Raw genomic sequence first — 15,860 nt, 5'->3', positions numbered from 1 at the left:
GGGCCCGTCTGCCTGGCACCGCCCACAGCCCGCCCCTAGGACTGGTCTCCGTCCCTGGTGCTGACGCAGCCCAGGGCCGGGGGGCCCTCCCTCAGAGAGCTAGAAACCCTCGCCCCAGGCTGGGCGGCGGTGGCCCCCGCCCGCCCCAACCCGGAGCCCCTAAACGCCCCTCTCCGCCGCGGCTCGACACAGACCGGAACTGGGGCGAGAGGCGGCCAGCCCCAGACCGGAAGCGGAAGCGTGGGGCGCTGCCGTGGAAAGAGCCTGCGGGGCTGGCTGCGTGGGGTGCGCTGTCTTCTTCGCGCGGGACCTGCTTCACGTGGTATGTTTGGCCTCAGCGCAACGGGCCGGACTCGGTGCGCGGCGGACAGTCCGGGGGGTCCGGTAGGCGCCCAGGGAGGGGGGAGGGCCGCGGGCATTCCCGGTCACGGGCTCTGGCGTCCCCGCGTCCCCCCGTCTGTAACCGGAGCCCCGTTTCCTCCTTGGGCTGTTGCCTCCGGTCAGTCCCAGGCTGCGGTTCCTCCCGACTCCGGGCGCCGCTGCCTCCTCCTTTGAGGGGTGATTTCCACCTCCCCCCTCTCCCCCAGAGGACTTTCAGCAATGTCTGGAGGCATTGTTCGGGTTGTACAAATGGGGGTGTGGGGAGGCCAGGGATGCTGCTGAGCATCCCACAGTGCACGGAACAGCCCCCCACAACGAAGCGTTATCAATAATGCCGGGGTCGGGAGATCTGCTCTAGGGCCTTAAAAGCTCTGAAGTCCTGATCAAAGTCAGCTGAGTCGCTTATCAGCGCCCTTAAGTAACAAGCCCGTGTTTAAAGTTGAGCAAGTCACATGCACACCCAGCATGACACTGCTTTCTCCCACTTGGGGTGCAGATGGCTACGTGGAAATCAGGTAAGTCCAGTCACGGCCAACGTTGACACTTTAAGTAAATGAAAACGAAACAAAGATGAATGGGTGGTCTTTCTATCCAAGAACGATTACTTCCTATCAAAAGGCCTCAAAAGTGGTCTTCGTGCCCCCCCCCCCCCCCCCGCCCCGTCTGTGTTAAAACCAGCTTCGAGATCCCACCAGCCTTGAAGTGTGCCATCCTCCCTGATCCGTGGGTTTCTGTGTGACCAGGTGAGCACCGCAAGGACCTTGTCACAACAGGTGCCAGCAACCTCCGCTATGCAGGGGAGAGCTCTTAGTGGGTTTTCACGCTGCTCAGGTTGTAAACGCAAAGAGCCACTAAGAGGGAGGGTATCCTAAGAAAAATTATTTGTTTGATAGATTACGTTCAAAGGAAGGATACTGAGGCATGTGTGGTTATGTGTGTGGAAATAAGGCAGTAAATGCACTTATATGCAAACAAGTACACATTAAACAAATATGTAAATGAGTGTAACCGTAGAGAAATGCAGACTTTCTTGCATTGCATAATACTAGAAATTTCAGGATTTTATATAGAAAAATATATACATTTTTTACATGTACATGTAAGATTACAAGACATCCCACTGAAGATAAGCAGGACTACTCAGCCACAGTCCTTAGACCCATTCGGTTTGACCTCTAAAGCCCTACAAATCCTCCACAGAGGTTGAAAATATAGGCACATGGTGGGGGGGGAGTGCTTAGGACTTCTTTCTGTTAGTAATTAATTTAAAACTGAATTGACCAGCAACAAGATGTATTTTGAAGAAGTGATTTTCATTTCTTTATTTACTTAATGAGATTTACAATTATTTGGGGGGATATACAGCAACTTGTAGGCCGCAGGTTAGGGCACTAGTTTCCACAAAGATTGCCCTCTCTACCTTGCCTTTTGGTGGACAAGGAATTAACTTTATTTCTTCAAACTTCTCTGAAATAACAGTCTGGCGCTTCACATCATAGAGGATTCTGTTAAGTAATCTATTTAATTGTTAGGTTTTACTAATTACGAGTATGTGTGCGTGTCCCTTTTTTGTTCTCACTTTCCTGCAATGTTCTGGAGGGGGGGATGTTTATTTGTCACGCAGTAGGTATCCTTTGAGTGCACAGTTTATGGCGACCAGCCATCCTTGTGTATTGGAGAGTAAGAGGATTGCCGGGACATAGGACATTTAGTGTTCAAACCGGGACAGTTCTGGGCAAACCAGGATGGCTCAGCATCCCCGGGAGCCAGGGCCTGGGCCAGATGCATAGAGACCTGGGAGAACCAAGAAAATCTTTTTCCATGTCCATGGAATTTACATTCTAATAGGGAATCGTGATTTTAAATAATTAATGACCGGAGTGATGTGGGAGCTTGGCCCAGAGGGCTCAGTGGTGGAAACAGGGAAGCCTTCTTGAGAAGGACGGATATTTACCTGGAGAGCTGAGGTTGGGGTCAGGTTGAACTAGCTGTAGGGTTAGCTGGAGCGAGCATGTGGGAGTGTTTTCAAGAGAGTGTTTCAGGCCAAGGGAACCGCATGAAGATAACCCCTGAGGCAGGAGAGAGCCTTGTGTGCTCCACGAGCTGGGAGGACAGGAATGGCTGGGCCGAGACAACAAAGTTGGGGGGCAGGGGGTGAGCCAGCCCAGAGCAGGGTAGGCTGGACCAGATCAGGTATTAGATTTGACTCTGTTCTAGGACCAGTGGAGAGACACTAGAGATGTGAGCACTGGGAGGATGTGAGTCACAGCTGGTCTGTGCATGTGGGTTAAAATGGACTTCCGGATTAAGAAGGAAGACTTGATGGGGCACCTGGGTGGCTCAGTCTTCAGGTTAAGCATTTGACTTCGGCTCAGGTCATGATCTTGCGGTTTGTGGGTTCGAGCCCTGCATCAGGCTCTGTGCTGACAGCTCAGAGCCTGGAGCCTGCTTCAGATTCTGTGTCTCTCTCTCCTCTCTCTCTGCGCCTCCCCTGCTAGTACTCTCTCTCTCAAAAGTAAATAAACATTAAAAAAAATTTTTTTTTCAAAGAAGGAAGACTTAAGAGGCAAGACAGGGAGTGGCAAGAAGAAGTTTAGGAATAAGATGATTGTTCCCCAGGCCTGGATGATGGTTGTGGAGAAAGAAAGAAATGGGAAGAAGAGACCCAGGAGCGTAGAACTGAGAAAATGTACGATGCTTTCATTCATGCTTGTATTTTGTGTGATGGGACAGGGCACGTACTATGCCCCTAGTTCCTGTCCATGCAAACCTGCAGGCATCCCCTCACCCGAGTCCATGCTTTCCCCCCACTTTGCCACCCACAGGCCCCCTCCTCCGCATCCTGAAAGCAGTCGGGCCTGAGTGTGTCCACAGCTGCCCTGTCCATGGCGGTAGCCACGAGTCACCTGGACCTATTTTAATTAAAATAATGGGAAGAGTTCCTTTTCTCGGTCCTACTGGCCACGTTTCAAGTGCTCAGTAGCCACATGTGGCTTGTGGCTGCCAACTGGACGGAGCAGAATTAGAGGACATTTATGTCATCACTGAAAGTCCCGTTGGGCAGCACTGATAAGTGACCCATCATCCAGCACTGACATACATCCAGGAGCAGGAGTCACTGAATCTGTAAACTGAGCAGAGACCCCCCTCCTGCCTTCTTGTGAGGTTTCACCTGGCAGGAGACCTTGATGGGGGGACTCGGAGCCTAAAAGTGCCCCAGGCACCTTCTCAGTCTGCTTTTCCGCTTGGGGCTCTGGGGGTGGCTGGATCCCAGCCCTCTGACTCCTCAGCTCAGTGACTGGAACTCATCCTAACTGCAGATTGGGTCTCCAGTGGGGAGAAAGGAGACGTCTTCCACCTGCAGAAGGTAAGGAGGGTCCACGGCAGTTGTCCGGGTCTGTTGGACTCACACCAAGCCTTAGGGAAGGTTTGGTGTGAGAGGCTGTATTCGTTTACTGTGGCTGCTCTCACCACTTACCAGCACTTAGTGGCTTAAAGCAGCACAGATTTCACCTGCCATTCTGGAAGTCAGAAGTCCGAAATGGGTCAGCAGGGTGCATTCCTTCTGGAGGTTCTAGGGGAGAATCGGTGTCCATGTGTTTTCCATCTTGTAGAGGCCTCCTGCATTCCGTGGCTTGTGGCTCCTTCCTTCACTTAAAGCCAGTGGGTAGCATCCTCAGATCTCTCTCTCTCTCTCTCTCTCTCTCTCTGACTCCTGCTTGCATCACCAACACCTTCTTCTCTGACCTGACCTTCTTACCTCCCTCTGGTAAGGACTCTTGTGATGACATTGGGCTCACCTGGATAATCTCCCCATCGCAGGTTCCTTACTTTAATCACATCTGTACAATCCCTTTTGCTATGGAAACTCACATATTCACAGATTCTGAGGGGTCGAACATGGACACCTTTGGGGCACGGGCATTAATCTGTCTGCACACAGGCCTGGGAGGCAAAAATGCCCCGCAGCTCTTTCCACCTGGCCCAACCAGACCCTTAGTGGCCAAGGTTCCCCTCCCTGCTCATACAGACCCTTTATCGCTTGTATCTTTTGGGTACAGGGAAGGCACACAGAGAGACCTCAGGAAGCTGGTTTTATGGAGTGACATTTGATTCCCTAACTCCAGAGAAAAGAGGTATTCATTCCCTTTTTATAAAAAGGAAACATTCCATAGACACTGCTTTGAACATTGATTTTTTTTTTCCACTTACATTTATTGGAGGGGCACCTGGGTAGGTAACTCAGTCGGTTGAGTGCTGACTCTTGATTTTGGCCCAGGTATTATGTCACGGTTCATGGGATCGAGCCCCGAGCTCCATGTTGTCAGCACAGAGCCTGCTTGGGGTTCTCTATCTCCCTCTCTCCGCACCACTCCCTGCCACCCCCCCCCCCCGCCAATAAATAAATAAACTTAAAAATTTTTTTTTAAATATTGGAGAGAAGAATCTCTGTCAATACCTAGGGATCATCTCTTTCTTTTTTGGCTGCATGTTTCTTCATTCTGTGGATATTCCATAGTTTATTGCACTAATTCCCTATTGATGCTCAGTTGTATTGTTTGCAGTCCTTTGATATTACACGTAAGGCCATTGTGAATAATCACAGCCTGCCTTTTAGTATTTGTGTATCCTTGAGATCGGTTCCTAGGAGTGTGATTGGCAGGGAAAGGGTAAGTGATTTTGCATTTTGCATCAAATTGACAATTTTCCTTCCGTAGGAATTGTGCCCCAGTCGCGTATGAAAGTGCCTTTCCAGACATCCTTGCCAATAAAAGATGTGCTCCACCAGGTCTTTGTCGATCTGAGAGATTAAAAATGGTGTCATCGTAGCTACAGTCTCCCATCTCTGTGGTTATGAAGAAGATCCATGGCGATTCTATCAAGGGTGGCGTCCTTGAAATGGTCGTGGTGGAAGCCAGGGTGTCCTGGGTTGAGGAGCCAGTGGGACGTGAGAAAATGAGACAGAGCGAAACACTTTCCCTGGGCTCAGGGAGAGAGACTGGTACCAGAATGAAGACTGTCCTTACGATAGATTTATTTCACTACTAAAAACACTGCAGGGGGTTTGAATGGTGTGGGAGGGGGTCCGGTGGAGGGGGAGAGCGGGAGGGGAGGGCAGACAAGAGAGCTTCCCTAAGAAGGCAGGTGGGAGGAGCGCAGATCTGAGCCGCAGAGCCCGGCCCCACCCAGGAGGGGAGAGGCTCCCGGCTTGTAACCTTGTAACGGGAGGGAGGGCGGAGGCCGGGGTCACGTGGCCATTCTGGCGGCTTCCGAGGAAGGGAGATTCCTTCTCCCGGGGGTTACGGTGAGAAGTAGGAGGCAGGGCCGTCTGCCCGAACTGAGGGTGTGTGTATCTGTTGCCACCTAACAGGTTGTCCCAAACCTCAGTGACTTAAAACAATGATGATCATGTATCAGATCTCATGGTCTTTGTGGTTCAGGAGTTCAGGACCGCTTCGCTAGAAGGTTCTGGCTCGGGGACTTTCCTGAGTTCCTAGCGGGCTCTCAGCCGGGCTGCAGCCATCTGGGGCCTGGACTGGTGCCGAGGGTTCAAGGCCAAGGCGGTTCGCTCCCAGGCGGTCACGTCAGTGGTGCTGCTGGAGGGAGGCCTCGGTTCCTCTCCAAGTCGGTCCCTCCGTAGGGCCGCCCGAGCTCCTTGTAACGGGGCTTCCCCCGGAGCAAGCGGGGCGAGAGACCAAGCAACGCTGCAGTGCCTTGGAGCACCCAGCCTGGGAAGTCGCCCCCAAGGCGCTCTTGTGACCCGGGTCAGCCCGACGCGGGCGGGTGTGGACGCCAGGAGGCTTGGGTCATGGGGGCCAGTCAGGAAGCTGGTTGCCGCGGAGGGCGGAGGGGAGGGTGTGCGAGGGGTAAAGAGATTAGAGGCCTGATGGTGGGGAGCCGCACGGACTTACAGGATGTCCTGCAGGGTCAAGGCTGTTTGCATGTTGGTGACCGTGCTTCCCCAGAGGTGGCGGCATGACAGCCCCACCGCGGGCAGGTCCCCCAGACGCTGCCATGGAGCCGGCAGGTCATTGGAACCGGGCCGGGCGCTGCTCTGCTGGGCAGGGGCGCGGGCAGGGTGTGTGGATGAGGAATGTGTGGGTGAGGGGTGATGAAATCCAGGGGGAAGCGTGAGATGAGAACAGGACGTGCCTAATGCCTGAGGACGTAGCGGGGGCGGGGGAGAGTCCTCCGTGTGGTGAAAGAACACGTGAAAGGGGCGCCGGGGTGGCTCAGTCAGTTGAGCGTCTAACTCTCCATTTCGGCTCAGGTCACGATCTCACAGTTCGCGGGACTGAGCCCCGCATTGGGCTCTGCGCTGGGTGTGGATCCTGCTTGAGATTCTCTGTCTCCCTCTGCACCCCCGCCCCCAACTCACACTTGCCCTCTTTCTCTCTCTAAAAAAAAAAAAAACAACAACAAAACAAAACACACGTAGGGAAAGAAAACATGAACAAGGACAACGTTTGCGAGGCTGGATTCAGAGAGACCTTTCTCAGCTATTGTTTTAGGTGGCAGAATAGTGTCAGGTGATGACAGGGTCTAGGGTGGCGCCCCAGGTGGAAGGGGACAAACTCGTAACACCGAGGGTCGTCCTCACGCACTCTGACGTCACCCGTCATCTGAGGGCGGTGGGGCCGGGGGAGGCAAAGACTAGTATCAGCCGTCATCATCCCCAGTAACCAAAGGGTCGGACCTGGGAATGTGTTTGTGACAGCCACCTGCATGGGAAGAATGTGCCCTGAGACTCAGGGAAGCTGGGGATTTAGGTGGGGCGGCGGAGGCGTGTCCCGGTCGAACCGTTAGGACCCAAGAGGACGAGCTCTGGCTTCGCCAGCCCTGGTTCATCACCTGCTAAGTAAAGACCCAATACTGGGGACCCCACCTGCATGTTGAAGGAGGACACAACGGGCAGGCTAAGATGGGTTGGTCCACGGAAGCCCGCGGTGGGAGGGAGGCCGTGAAGGCTTCCTGTTGTCCCGTTTCCCCCAGGGCCCGGCCTGAGCGCGCTGTGCCGACCAGAGGAGGAGCGTCCGGGCTCTTCCGCTGCCTGTTGTCCGGGGAAATTCCCGTCTGAGTCACAGGATGGCGGCCGTGGCTCTGCCCCCCACTTGTGGTAAGTCGGGGGGCCCTCGGAGCCCAGGCGGTAAAGGCCCCTGCACCACGGAGCGGGAAAGGAGGGGCCGAGCGGTGAGGCCGGAGTGGAGCCAGATGCCCGGGGGTCACCGTCCCCGATGTGGTTCTTGGGATTTGGGATTTTGGTGGTTTGAGTGTCTGTGGAGATGTCACCTGTGTGGTGAGTACGGGAGAGCCTCTGAACCGTCTCTCTGATTCTTTCTATAAACTTGGAAAAATAACAGTGGTGTCCCTCGAACTTCAGTTTCTTCATCTGTGAAATGGGACTAATAATCTCTTCCTCCAGGTCAGTAAGACCCTTGGCCCTATTTCCTGGCCCTGGGTCCTGGATGAGACGGGCCACTCTGGTGTCCTGAGAAAGCTGTGTGTGTGTGTGTGTGTGTGTGTGTGTGTGTGTGTCCACCCACACTGTGTGGGGTGGTCATGGGTGTGGCCGTGCGTGTGCGTGTCGGGATGTGGTCACGTGCAGGTGGGTGGGGCAGCCCCCAGACTGGTGAGTGCTGGCATACAGAGCCGTCCTGGGCTCTCCTGACTCCTTTCTTCTTCTCCAGCTCAGCCTTCCCTGTACTCAGCCTCTCCTCGGAACGGACGCACGGAGGAGGAAGGGTTGGCTAAGGGCTTCCTGACCGGCTGGTTACCGGTGAGTCACTACTCTTTTTTCCAAGTCATTATTCCTTTGACCAGAAGCTGAATTTGTTCTCCTCCGGTGCCCCGGAGCCTCATGGCCAAACAAGGCGTCCAGAGGGCCCCGGGTCTCCGGGCATCTGATGGAGGGTCAGGGGCCCCCCAGGCAACGTCGTGTTTGTCAACGTTTTCTACGTTGCCAAGGTTCCTCCAGGGTCACCGTCTCCGTCACGTTCCGCAGAGAGGTTTTTAGGGGAGACTGAGGAAGACCTGACTGTGTCCTAAACTCAAGTACTTGGTGACAGCTGTGGGGGAGTCGCTCATTCATTTACCAGGTGTTTCTCTGACCTCTGCCATGTCCCCGGCCTCTACTCAGCCCTGCAGATGGAGGGAGATCAGCTTGCAGGATTTCACAGTCTCACTGGAATAAGAGAATCACCTCTGTGTTAGGGGCACGTTCCCCGTGGGAGCGGGCATAAGTAGACAGGGAGGAGCACCGCAGGCTGAGCCCAGAAGCGGTTGAGAGCAGAGCTCAGAACCCGGCCCGCACATCTCGCGCTTTGGGTTCCCGGCCCCTCGTCCCATCGTCCTCTGCCCTTCTCCTGCCCGCTCGGCGGGGACGGTCCTTGCCTAAGCCGTGATGTTTGTGACGGTTCAGCACTCGGTGACCTTCGAGGATGTGGCCGTGGAGTTCACCCAGGAGGAGTGGGCCCTGCTGGACCCTTCTCAGAGAACACTGTACAGAGACGTGATGCAGGAGAACTGCAGGAACCTGGCCTCGCTCGGTAAGCCCGACCTCATCCCCGCGTATACTTAGTCCCGTAACGAGACTTTGTTTGTCGTAGACTCTGGGTCTAGAGTTCTTTCTCGCCCAGCAAGAGAGCGGGACACAGGATTAAAAAATGTGAGAGAGATGGCTCATGTCCAGGAGAAGCCAAGAGCCCCGATTAAGGGTCCTTGCTCCATTATTATTAGGATCATAAGGCTTACAAACGTGGCAATGGACGTGCACAAGGAGACCATGAATCTGTGAACATTAACTCATAGGCGTGAGGGAAATGGGGTCTTGAAGATATGCGGGGTTAGGGGTTTGGGTTGATACAAAACAAAGTCCTGGCACCTGGCCGAAGGTTGTTTACAGCAGATGTGAGGCCCCACCTCTGTTTACCTAAACTTGCCGAGGGGGACCAGAAAGACAGAGCATGCTACCTCAGGGTCACCAAGGCACCTTTCTTTTGCTAATTAGCTCGGCTCTGGGCGACTTGGCCCAGCACTGGTCTAAAGTCCTGTTTTCCTGTTTTTACTCTTCCTCCCAGTGAAAGCAGCTTTCTGATACAGTACTAACTTGGGGGGCACTTCCGCCCTGAACATATAATCTTGTTTACCTCATACACCTTTGGTCTATCCTGGAGCCTTTGCCCCGCCCTCTCTATACCTATTTACCTAATCTTGTTTACCCAAACTTGGGTGTGAACATCCTATGGCTGTCTAATTCTTTCTGCCTTGTTAACCCATCGGTGCAAGCCCAGGGAATTCCTAAACTTATTCCCCACAATATTCCCCACATTATTGTCCTTTTTTTTTTTTTTAATTGAGGTGACATTCCATAACATAAAAGTCAGTGTTTTAATTATTAAAAATTTCCTTTAATGTTTGTTATTTTTGAGAGAGAGAGGGAGAGACAGTGTGTGAGTGGGGGAGGGGCAGAGAGAGGCACACACACAGAATCAGGCTCTGTGTCAGGCCCCAGGTTCTGAGCTGTCAGCACAGAGCCCAACGCGGGGCTGGAACTCACAGAACTGTGAGATCGTGACCTGAGCCAAGGACACTCAACCTACTGAGCTACCCAGGTGCCCCTGTTTTAGCTATTTTTTTTAAGTGTTTATTTTACAGAGATTGAGAGACAGAACACAAGCAGGGGAGGGGCAGAGAGAAAGGGAGACACGGAATCCGAAGCAGGCTCCAGGCTCCGAGCTGTTCAGCACAGAGCCCGACGTGGGGCTCGAACTCACAAACCGTAAGATCATGACCTGAGCCGAAGTCGGATGCTTAACCGACTGAGCAACCCAGGAGCCCCTGTTTTAGCTGTTTTTAAGTGCACAATTCAGTAACTTTTGACATAGTAGTATTGTTGTGCAACCATCAACGCTATCTAATGTCAGAACATTGTCATCACCCCTCACCCCCTCCTCGGGAAGTGGCCAGGACCCGTTACCTTCCCCACAGCCCCCTGCTGCCAACCACCCATTTGCCTTCCATTTCTCTGGGTTTGCCTGCTCAGAACATTTCCTGCCACCGGCATTGTGATCTCTTTGGTCTGGCTCCTTTCAGGCAGCGTAATTAATGTTCGAAGGTCTAGCAGTGTTGCACCATTTTGTGGATTGGCCACGTCTTTAAAATTCACTCATGGGTTGATACACATTTGGGTGGTTTCCATTTACTGGCTGTTACAAACCTTGCTGCTGAGAATATTGGTGCACGGTTTGTGCAAACATGCGCTTTCGGCTTTCTTGGGTATGTGTCGGAGCGGAATGCTGGGTCATATATCAGTAGGTTTAGCTTTTTGAGGAACTGCTGAACTGTCTTCCCCAGGAGCTGCGCCAAGGTGGGAGGGTTCCAATTTCCCATCTGCCCCAACGTTTGTGCCTCTGATGGTAGCCGTCTTCACGGTTATGAGGCAGTATTTCTTTTCATTGTCGCCCTGATTTGTGTTTCCCTCATGACTGATGACATTGAGCACTTTTTCATGTGTCGGCTGTTCTGGATCTTCTGTGGAGAACGTCTGTACAAGTCCTTGGCCCGGTTTGGAATTCGGTTGCTTGTCTTTGTTCTTGGATTATACACATTCATTATATGTCGTGAATACTGGTCCCTGTCCAGAATATGATTCGGAAATAATTTCTCCCAGTTGGTGGCGTATTTTCATTTTCTTGATAGTGTCCTTTGACACACAACAGTTTTAATTTTTTTTAAGTTTGTGTTTGAATTCCAGTTAGTTAACATACAGTGTAATATTAGTTTCAGGTGTACAATGTATTGATTCAACACTTCCATACCACACCCGGTACTCATCACGACAAGTGTGCCTCTTAATCGCCATCCAAACCGCCCTCCCCCCCACAACACACACGCTCACCTCCCTTCTGGTAACCATGAGTTTGTTCTCTGTGGTTAAGGATCTGTTTCTTGGTTTTCCCCTCTTTCTCTCCTTCTCTCTTTTTTCCCTTTGCTCATTTGTTTTGTTTCTTAAATTCCACGTGTGAGTAAAATCATGTTTTTCCAAAGAAGACATCCAGACGGCCAACAGACCCACGAAAAGATGCTCAACGTCACTCACCATCAGGGAAATACAAGTCAGAACCATGATGAAACACCACCTCACACCTGTCAGAATGGCTGAAACCAACGACACAAGAAACGACAGGTGTTGGGGAGGATGTGGAGAAAGGGGACCCTCGTGCGCTGATGGTGGGAAGGCAAAGTGGCACAGCCCCCCTGGAAAACAGTTCGGAGGTTCCTTAAAAATAGGACTACCCCATAATCCAGCAATTGCTCTACTAAGCATTTACCCAGAGGATACAAAAATACTGATTTCGAAGGAGCACACACACCCCAACGTTTATAGCAGCACTATCTACAATTCCGACTTATGGAAACAGCCCAAATGTCCATGGACAGATGAATGGATGAAAAAGACGTGGTGTGTGTGTGTGTGTGTGTGTGTGTGTGTGTGTGTAGACACACACAATGGAATATTACTCAGCCATAAAGAATGAAATCTTGCCACTTGTAACGAAGTGGATGGAGCTAGAGAGTATTATGCTAAGTGAACTAAGAGGGAGTTTTAATTTTTATGAAGTCCAATTTATCTCTCTTTTTTTTTCTTTTTTTGCTTGTCCTTTGCGATCATACCTCAAAAATTCTTGCCAAATCCACCAAGGCCATGAACATTTACCCCTGTGTTTTCTTCCAGGAATTTTCTAGTTCTCTTCAATTAGGTCTTTGGTCCTTTTGGAGATAATTTTTTATGTGGTTTCGTTCTTTTGTCTCTCTTTATTACCCAGTTGCCCATCATTGCTGTAGAAGACTGTTCTTTCCCCCAGTGAGTTGTTTTGCTGCCTTGTCCAAAGTTGTGTGACCACAGACTTTACGAGTTTACACTCACTCGGTTCTCGTCCATTGATCTCTGCATCTCTCCTTGTGCAAGTACTGTAGTGCGTTCTTTACTATTGCTTTGAAGTAAGCTTTGATGTCAGGAGGTGTGAGAATTCCTAATTCGTTCTTTCTCAAGACTGTTTTGTCTGTTCAGCATCCCTTGCAAATCCATGTGAGTTTAAGGATCAGTTTGTCCATTTCTGCAAATAAAAGCTGTTGGAATTTTGGTAACAATTGCACTGAATCTGTCGACCGCTTTGGTTGTATGGAAGCGACGAACCACGGGAATCTACCCCCAAAACCAAGAGCACACCTTACATACTGTATGTTAGCCAACTTGACAATAAATATATTTTAAAAAATTTATAATTCTGTTGTAATTGATCTGTAATTGTTACATCTTCTAGATATTTTGACCTTTTAATCACTACATAAGATCATTCTTTGTGTCTTGTAGCAGTTTTTGTCTTAAAGTCTATTTTGCCTGAAATTAACATAGCTACACTCTCTTTTGGCAGCTGTTTGCATGGAATCTATTTTTCCATCTATTGACTTTCAACCCCTTAGTGTGTTTTTTTGTTTGTTTGTTTGTTTGTTTGTTTTTGCTTACCTCTTTTTTTTTTGTATATTAAGTATAATTTATTGTCAAATTGGTTTCCATACAACACCCAGTGCTCATGCCAACAGGTGCCCTCCTCAATGCCCATCACCCACTTTCCCCTCTCCCCCCCCCACCAACCCTCAGTTTGTTCTCAGTATTTAAGAGTCTCTTATGTTTTCCTCCCTCCCTCTCTCTTTTCCCCTTCCCCTCCCCCATGGTTTTCTGTTAACTTTCTGAGGATCCACATATGAGTGAAAACATACGGTATCTGTGTTTATCTGCCTGACTTATTTCACTTAGCATTAATACCCTCCAGTTCCATCCATGTTGCTGCAAATGGCCAGATTTCATTCTTTCTCGTTGCCAAGTAGTATTCCATTGTATGGTAACCACATCTTCTTTATCCATTCGTCAGTTGATGGACATTTAGGCTCTTTCCATAATTTGGCTGTTGTTGAAAGTGCTGCTATAAACATGTGGTACATGTGTCCCTATGCATCAGCACTCCTGTGCCCCTTGGGTCAACTCCTAGCAGTGCTATTGCTGGGTCATAGGGTAGTTCTATTTTTAATTTTTTTAAGAACCTTCACGCTGTTTTCTAGAGCGGCTGCACCAGTTTGCATTCCCACCAGCAGTGCAAGAGGGTTCCCGTTTCTCCACATCCTCTCCAGCATCTATAGTCTCCTGATTTATTCATTTTGGCCACTCTGACTGGCGTGAGGTGATATCTGAGTGTGGTTTTGATTTGTATTTCCCTGATGAGGAGTGACATTGAGCATTTTTTCACGTGCCTATTGGCCATCTGGATAGTCTTCTTTAGAAATGTCTATTCATGTCTTCTGCACATTTCTTCACTGGATTATTTGTTTTTTGGGTGTGGAGTTTGGTGAGTTCTTTATAGATTTTGGATACTAGCCCTTTGTCCGATATGTCATTTGCAAATATCTTTTCCCATTCTGTTGGTTGCCTTTTAGTTTTGTTGGTTGTTTCTTTTGCAGTGCAGAAGCTTTTCATCTTCATGAGGTCCCAATAGTTAATGTTTGCTTTTAATTCCCTTGCCTTTGGACATGCGTCAAGTAAGAAATTGCTATGGCTGAGGTCAACGAGGTTTTTTCCTGCTTTCTCCTCTAGGGTTTTGATGGTTTCCTGTCTCACATTCAGGTCCTGCATCCATTTTGCATCTATTTTTGTGAATGGTGTGAGAAAGTGGTCTAGTTTCAACCTTCTGCATGTTGCTGTCCAGTTCTCCCAGCACCATTTGTTAAAGAGACTGTCTTTTTTCCATTGGGTATTCTTTCCTGCTTTGTCAAAGATTAGTTGGCCATACTTTTGTGGGCCCAGTTCTGGGGTCTCTATTCTATTCCATTGGTCTATGTGTCTGTTTTTGTGCCAATACCACACTGTCCTGATGATTACAGCTTTGTAGTAGAGGCTAAAGTCTGAGATTGTGATGCCTCCTGCTTTGGTTTTCTTCTTCAATATTACTTTGGCTACTCAGGGGCTTTTGTAGTTCCATACAGGTTTTAGGATTGCTTGTTCTAGCTTTGAGAAGAATGCTGGTGCAATTTTGATTGGGATTGCATTGAATGTGTAGATTGCTTTGGGTAGTATTGACATTTTAACAATACTTATTCTTCCAATCAATGAGCAGGGAGTGTTTTTCCATTTCTTGGTATCATCTTCAATTTTCTTCATAAGCTTTCTATAGTTTTCAGCATACAGATCTTTTACACCTTTGGTTAGGTTTATTCCTAGGTATTTTATGGTCCTTGGTACAATTGTGAATGGGATCAGTTTCTTTATTTGTCTTTCTGTTGCTTCATCATTGCTATATAAAAATGCAACCAGGGACGCCTGGGTGGCACAGTCGGTTAAGCGTCCGACTTCAGCCAGGTCACGATCTCGCGGTCCGTGAGTTCGAGCCCCGCATCAGGCTCTGGGCTGATGGCTCAGAGCCTGGAGCCTGTTTCTGATTCTGTGTCTCCCTCTCTCTCTGCCCCTCCCCCGTTCATGCTCTGTCTCTCTCTGTCCCAAAAATAAATAAACGTTGGAAAAAAAATTAAAAAATGCAACCGATTTCTGTACACTAATTTTGTACCATGCGACTTTGCTGAATTCATGTATCAGTTCTAACAGACTTTTGGTGGAGTCTGTCAGGTTTTCCATGTATAATATGTCACCTGCAAAAAGTGAAAGCTTGACTTCATCTTTGCCAGTTTTGATGCCTTTGATTTCCATTTGTTTTCTGATTGCTGATGCTAGAACTTCCAACACTATGTTTAAACAACAGTGGTGAGAGTGGACATCCCTGTCGTGTTCCTGATCTCAGGGAAAAAGCTCTCAGTTTTTCCCCGTTGAGGATGATATTAGCTGTGGGCTTTTCATAAGTGGCTTTTATGATATTTAAGTATGTTCCTTCTATCCCGACTTTCTCGAGGGTTTTTATTAAGAAACGATGCTTTTTCTGCATTGATTGAGAGGATCACATGGTTCTTTTCTTTTATTAATGTGATGTATCACATTGATTGATTTGCGAATGTTGAACCAGCCCTGCAGCCCAGGAATGAATCCCACTTGATTGTGGTGAATAATTCTTTTTATATGCTGTTGAATTCGATTTGCTAGTATCTTGTTGAGAAGTTTTGCATCCATATTCATCAGGGATATTGGCCTCTAGTTCTTTTTTTTTTTTTTGCTGGGTTTCTGGTTTGAAATCAAAGTAATGCTGGCTTCATAGAATGAGTCTGGAAGTTTTCCTTCCCTTTCTATTTCTTGGAACAGCTTGAGAAGGATAGGTATTATCTCTGCTTTAAATACCTGGTAGAATTCCCCAGGGAAGCCATCTGGTCCTGGACTCTCATTTGGTGGGAGATTTTTGATAACTGATTCAATTTCTTCGCTGGGTATGGGTCTATTCAAGTTTTCTATTTCTTCCTGTTTGAGTTTTGGGAGTGTGTGGGTG

The 15,860-nt window shown here is 49.3% G+C and overlaps 1 protein-coding gene across 1 annotated transcript in view; it reads left to right on the top strand.

Moving 5' to 3' along the window:
- Positions 1 to 15,860, top strand: part of LOC121013922 (zinc finger protein 558) — a 28,917-nt gene continuing 13,057 nt past the window's right edge. The window contains exons 1-4 of the mRNA XM_040449792.1: positions 1 to 322; positions 7,375 to 7,498; positions 8,070 to 8,158; positions 8,801 to 8,927. Coding sequence (XP_040305726.1) covers positions 7,468 to 7,498; positions 8,070 to 8,158; positions 8,801 to 8,927 — 247 coding nt within the window. The 5' untranslated portion in view covers positions 1 to 322; positions 7,375 to 7,467. The remainder of the gene's footprint in view (positions 323 to 7,374; positions 7,499 to 8,069; positions 8,159 to 8,800; positions 8,928 to 15,860) is intronic.

This window comes from Herpailurus yagouaroundi, unplaced genomic scaffold (genome assembly GCF_014898765.1).
Source record: "Herpailurus yagouaroundi ecotype Mexico unplaced genomic scaffold, PumYag 200, whole genome shotgun sequence".
In the NCBI taxonomy this organism is placed as follows: domain Eukaryota; kingdom Metazoa; phylum Chordata; class Mammalia; order Carnivora; family Felidae; genus Herpailurus; species Herpailurus yagouaroundi.
Note: the sequence above shows the minus strand (reverse complement) of the source record. Positions and strands in the feature narration are given on the sequence as shown.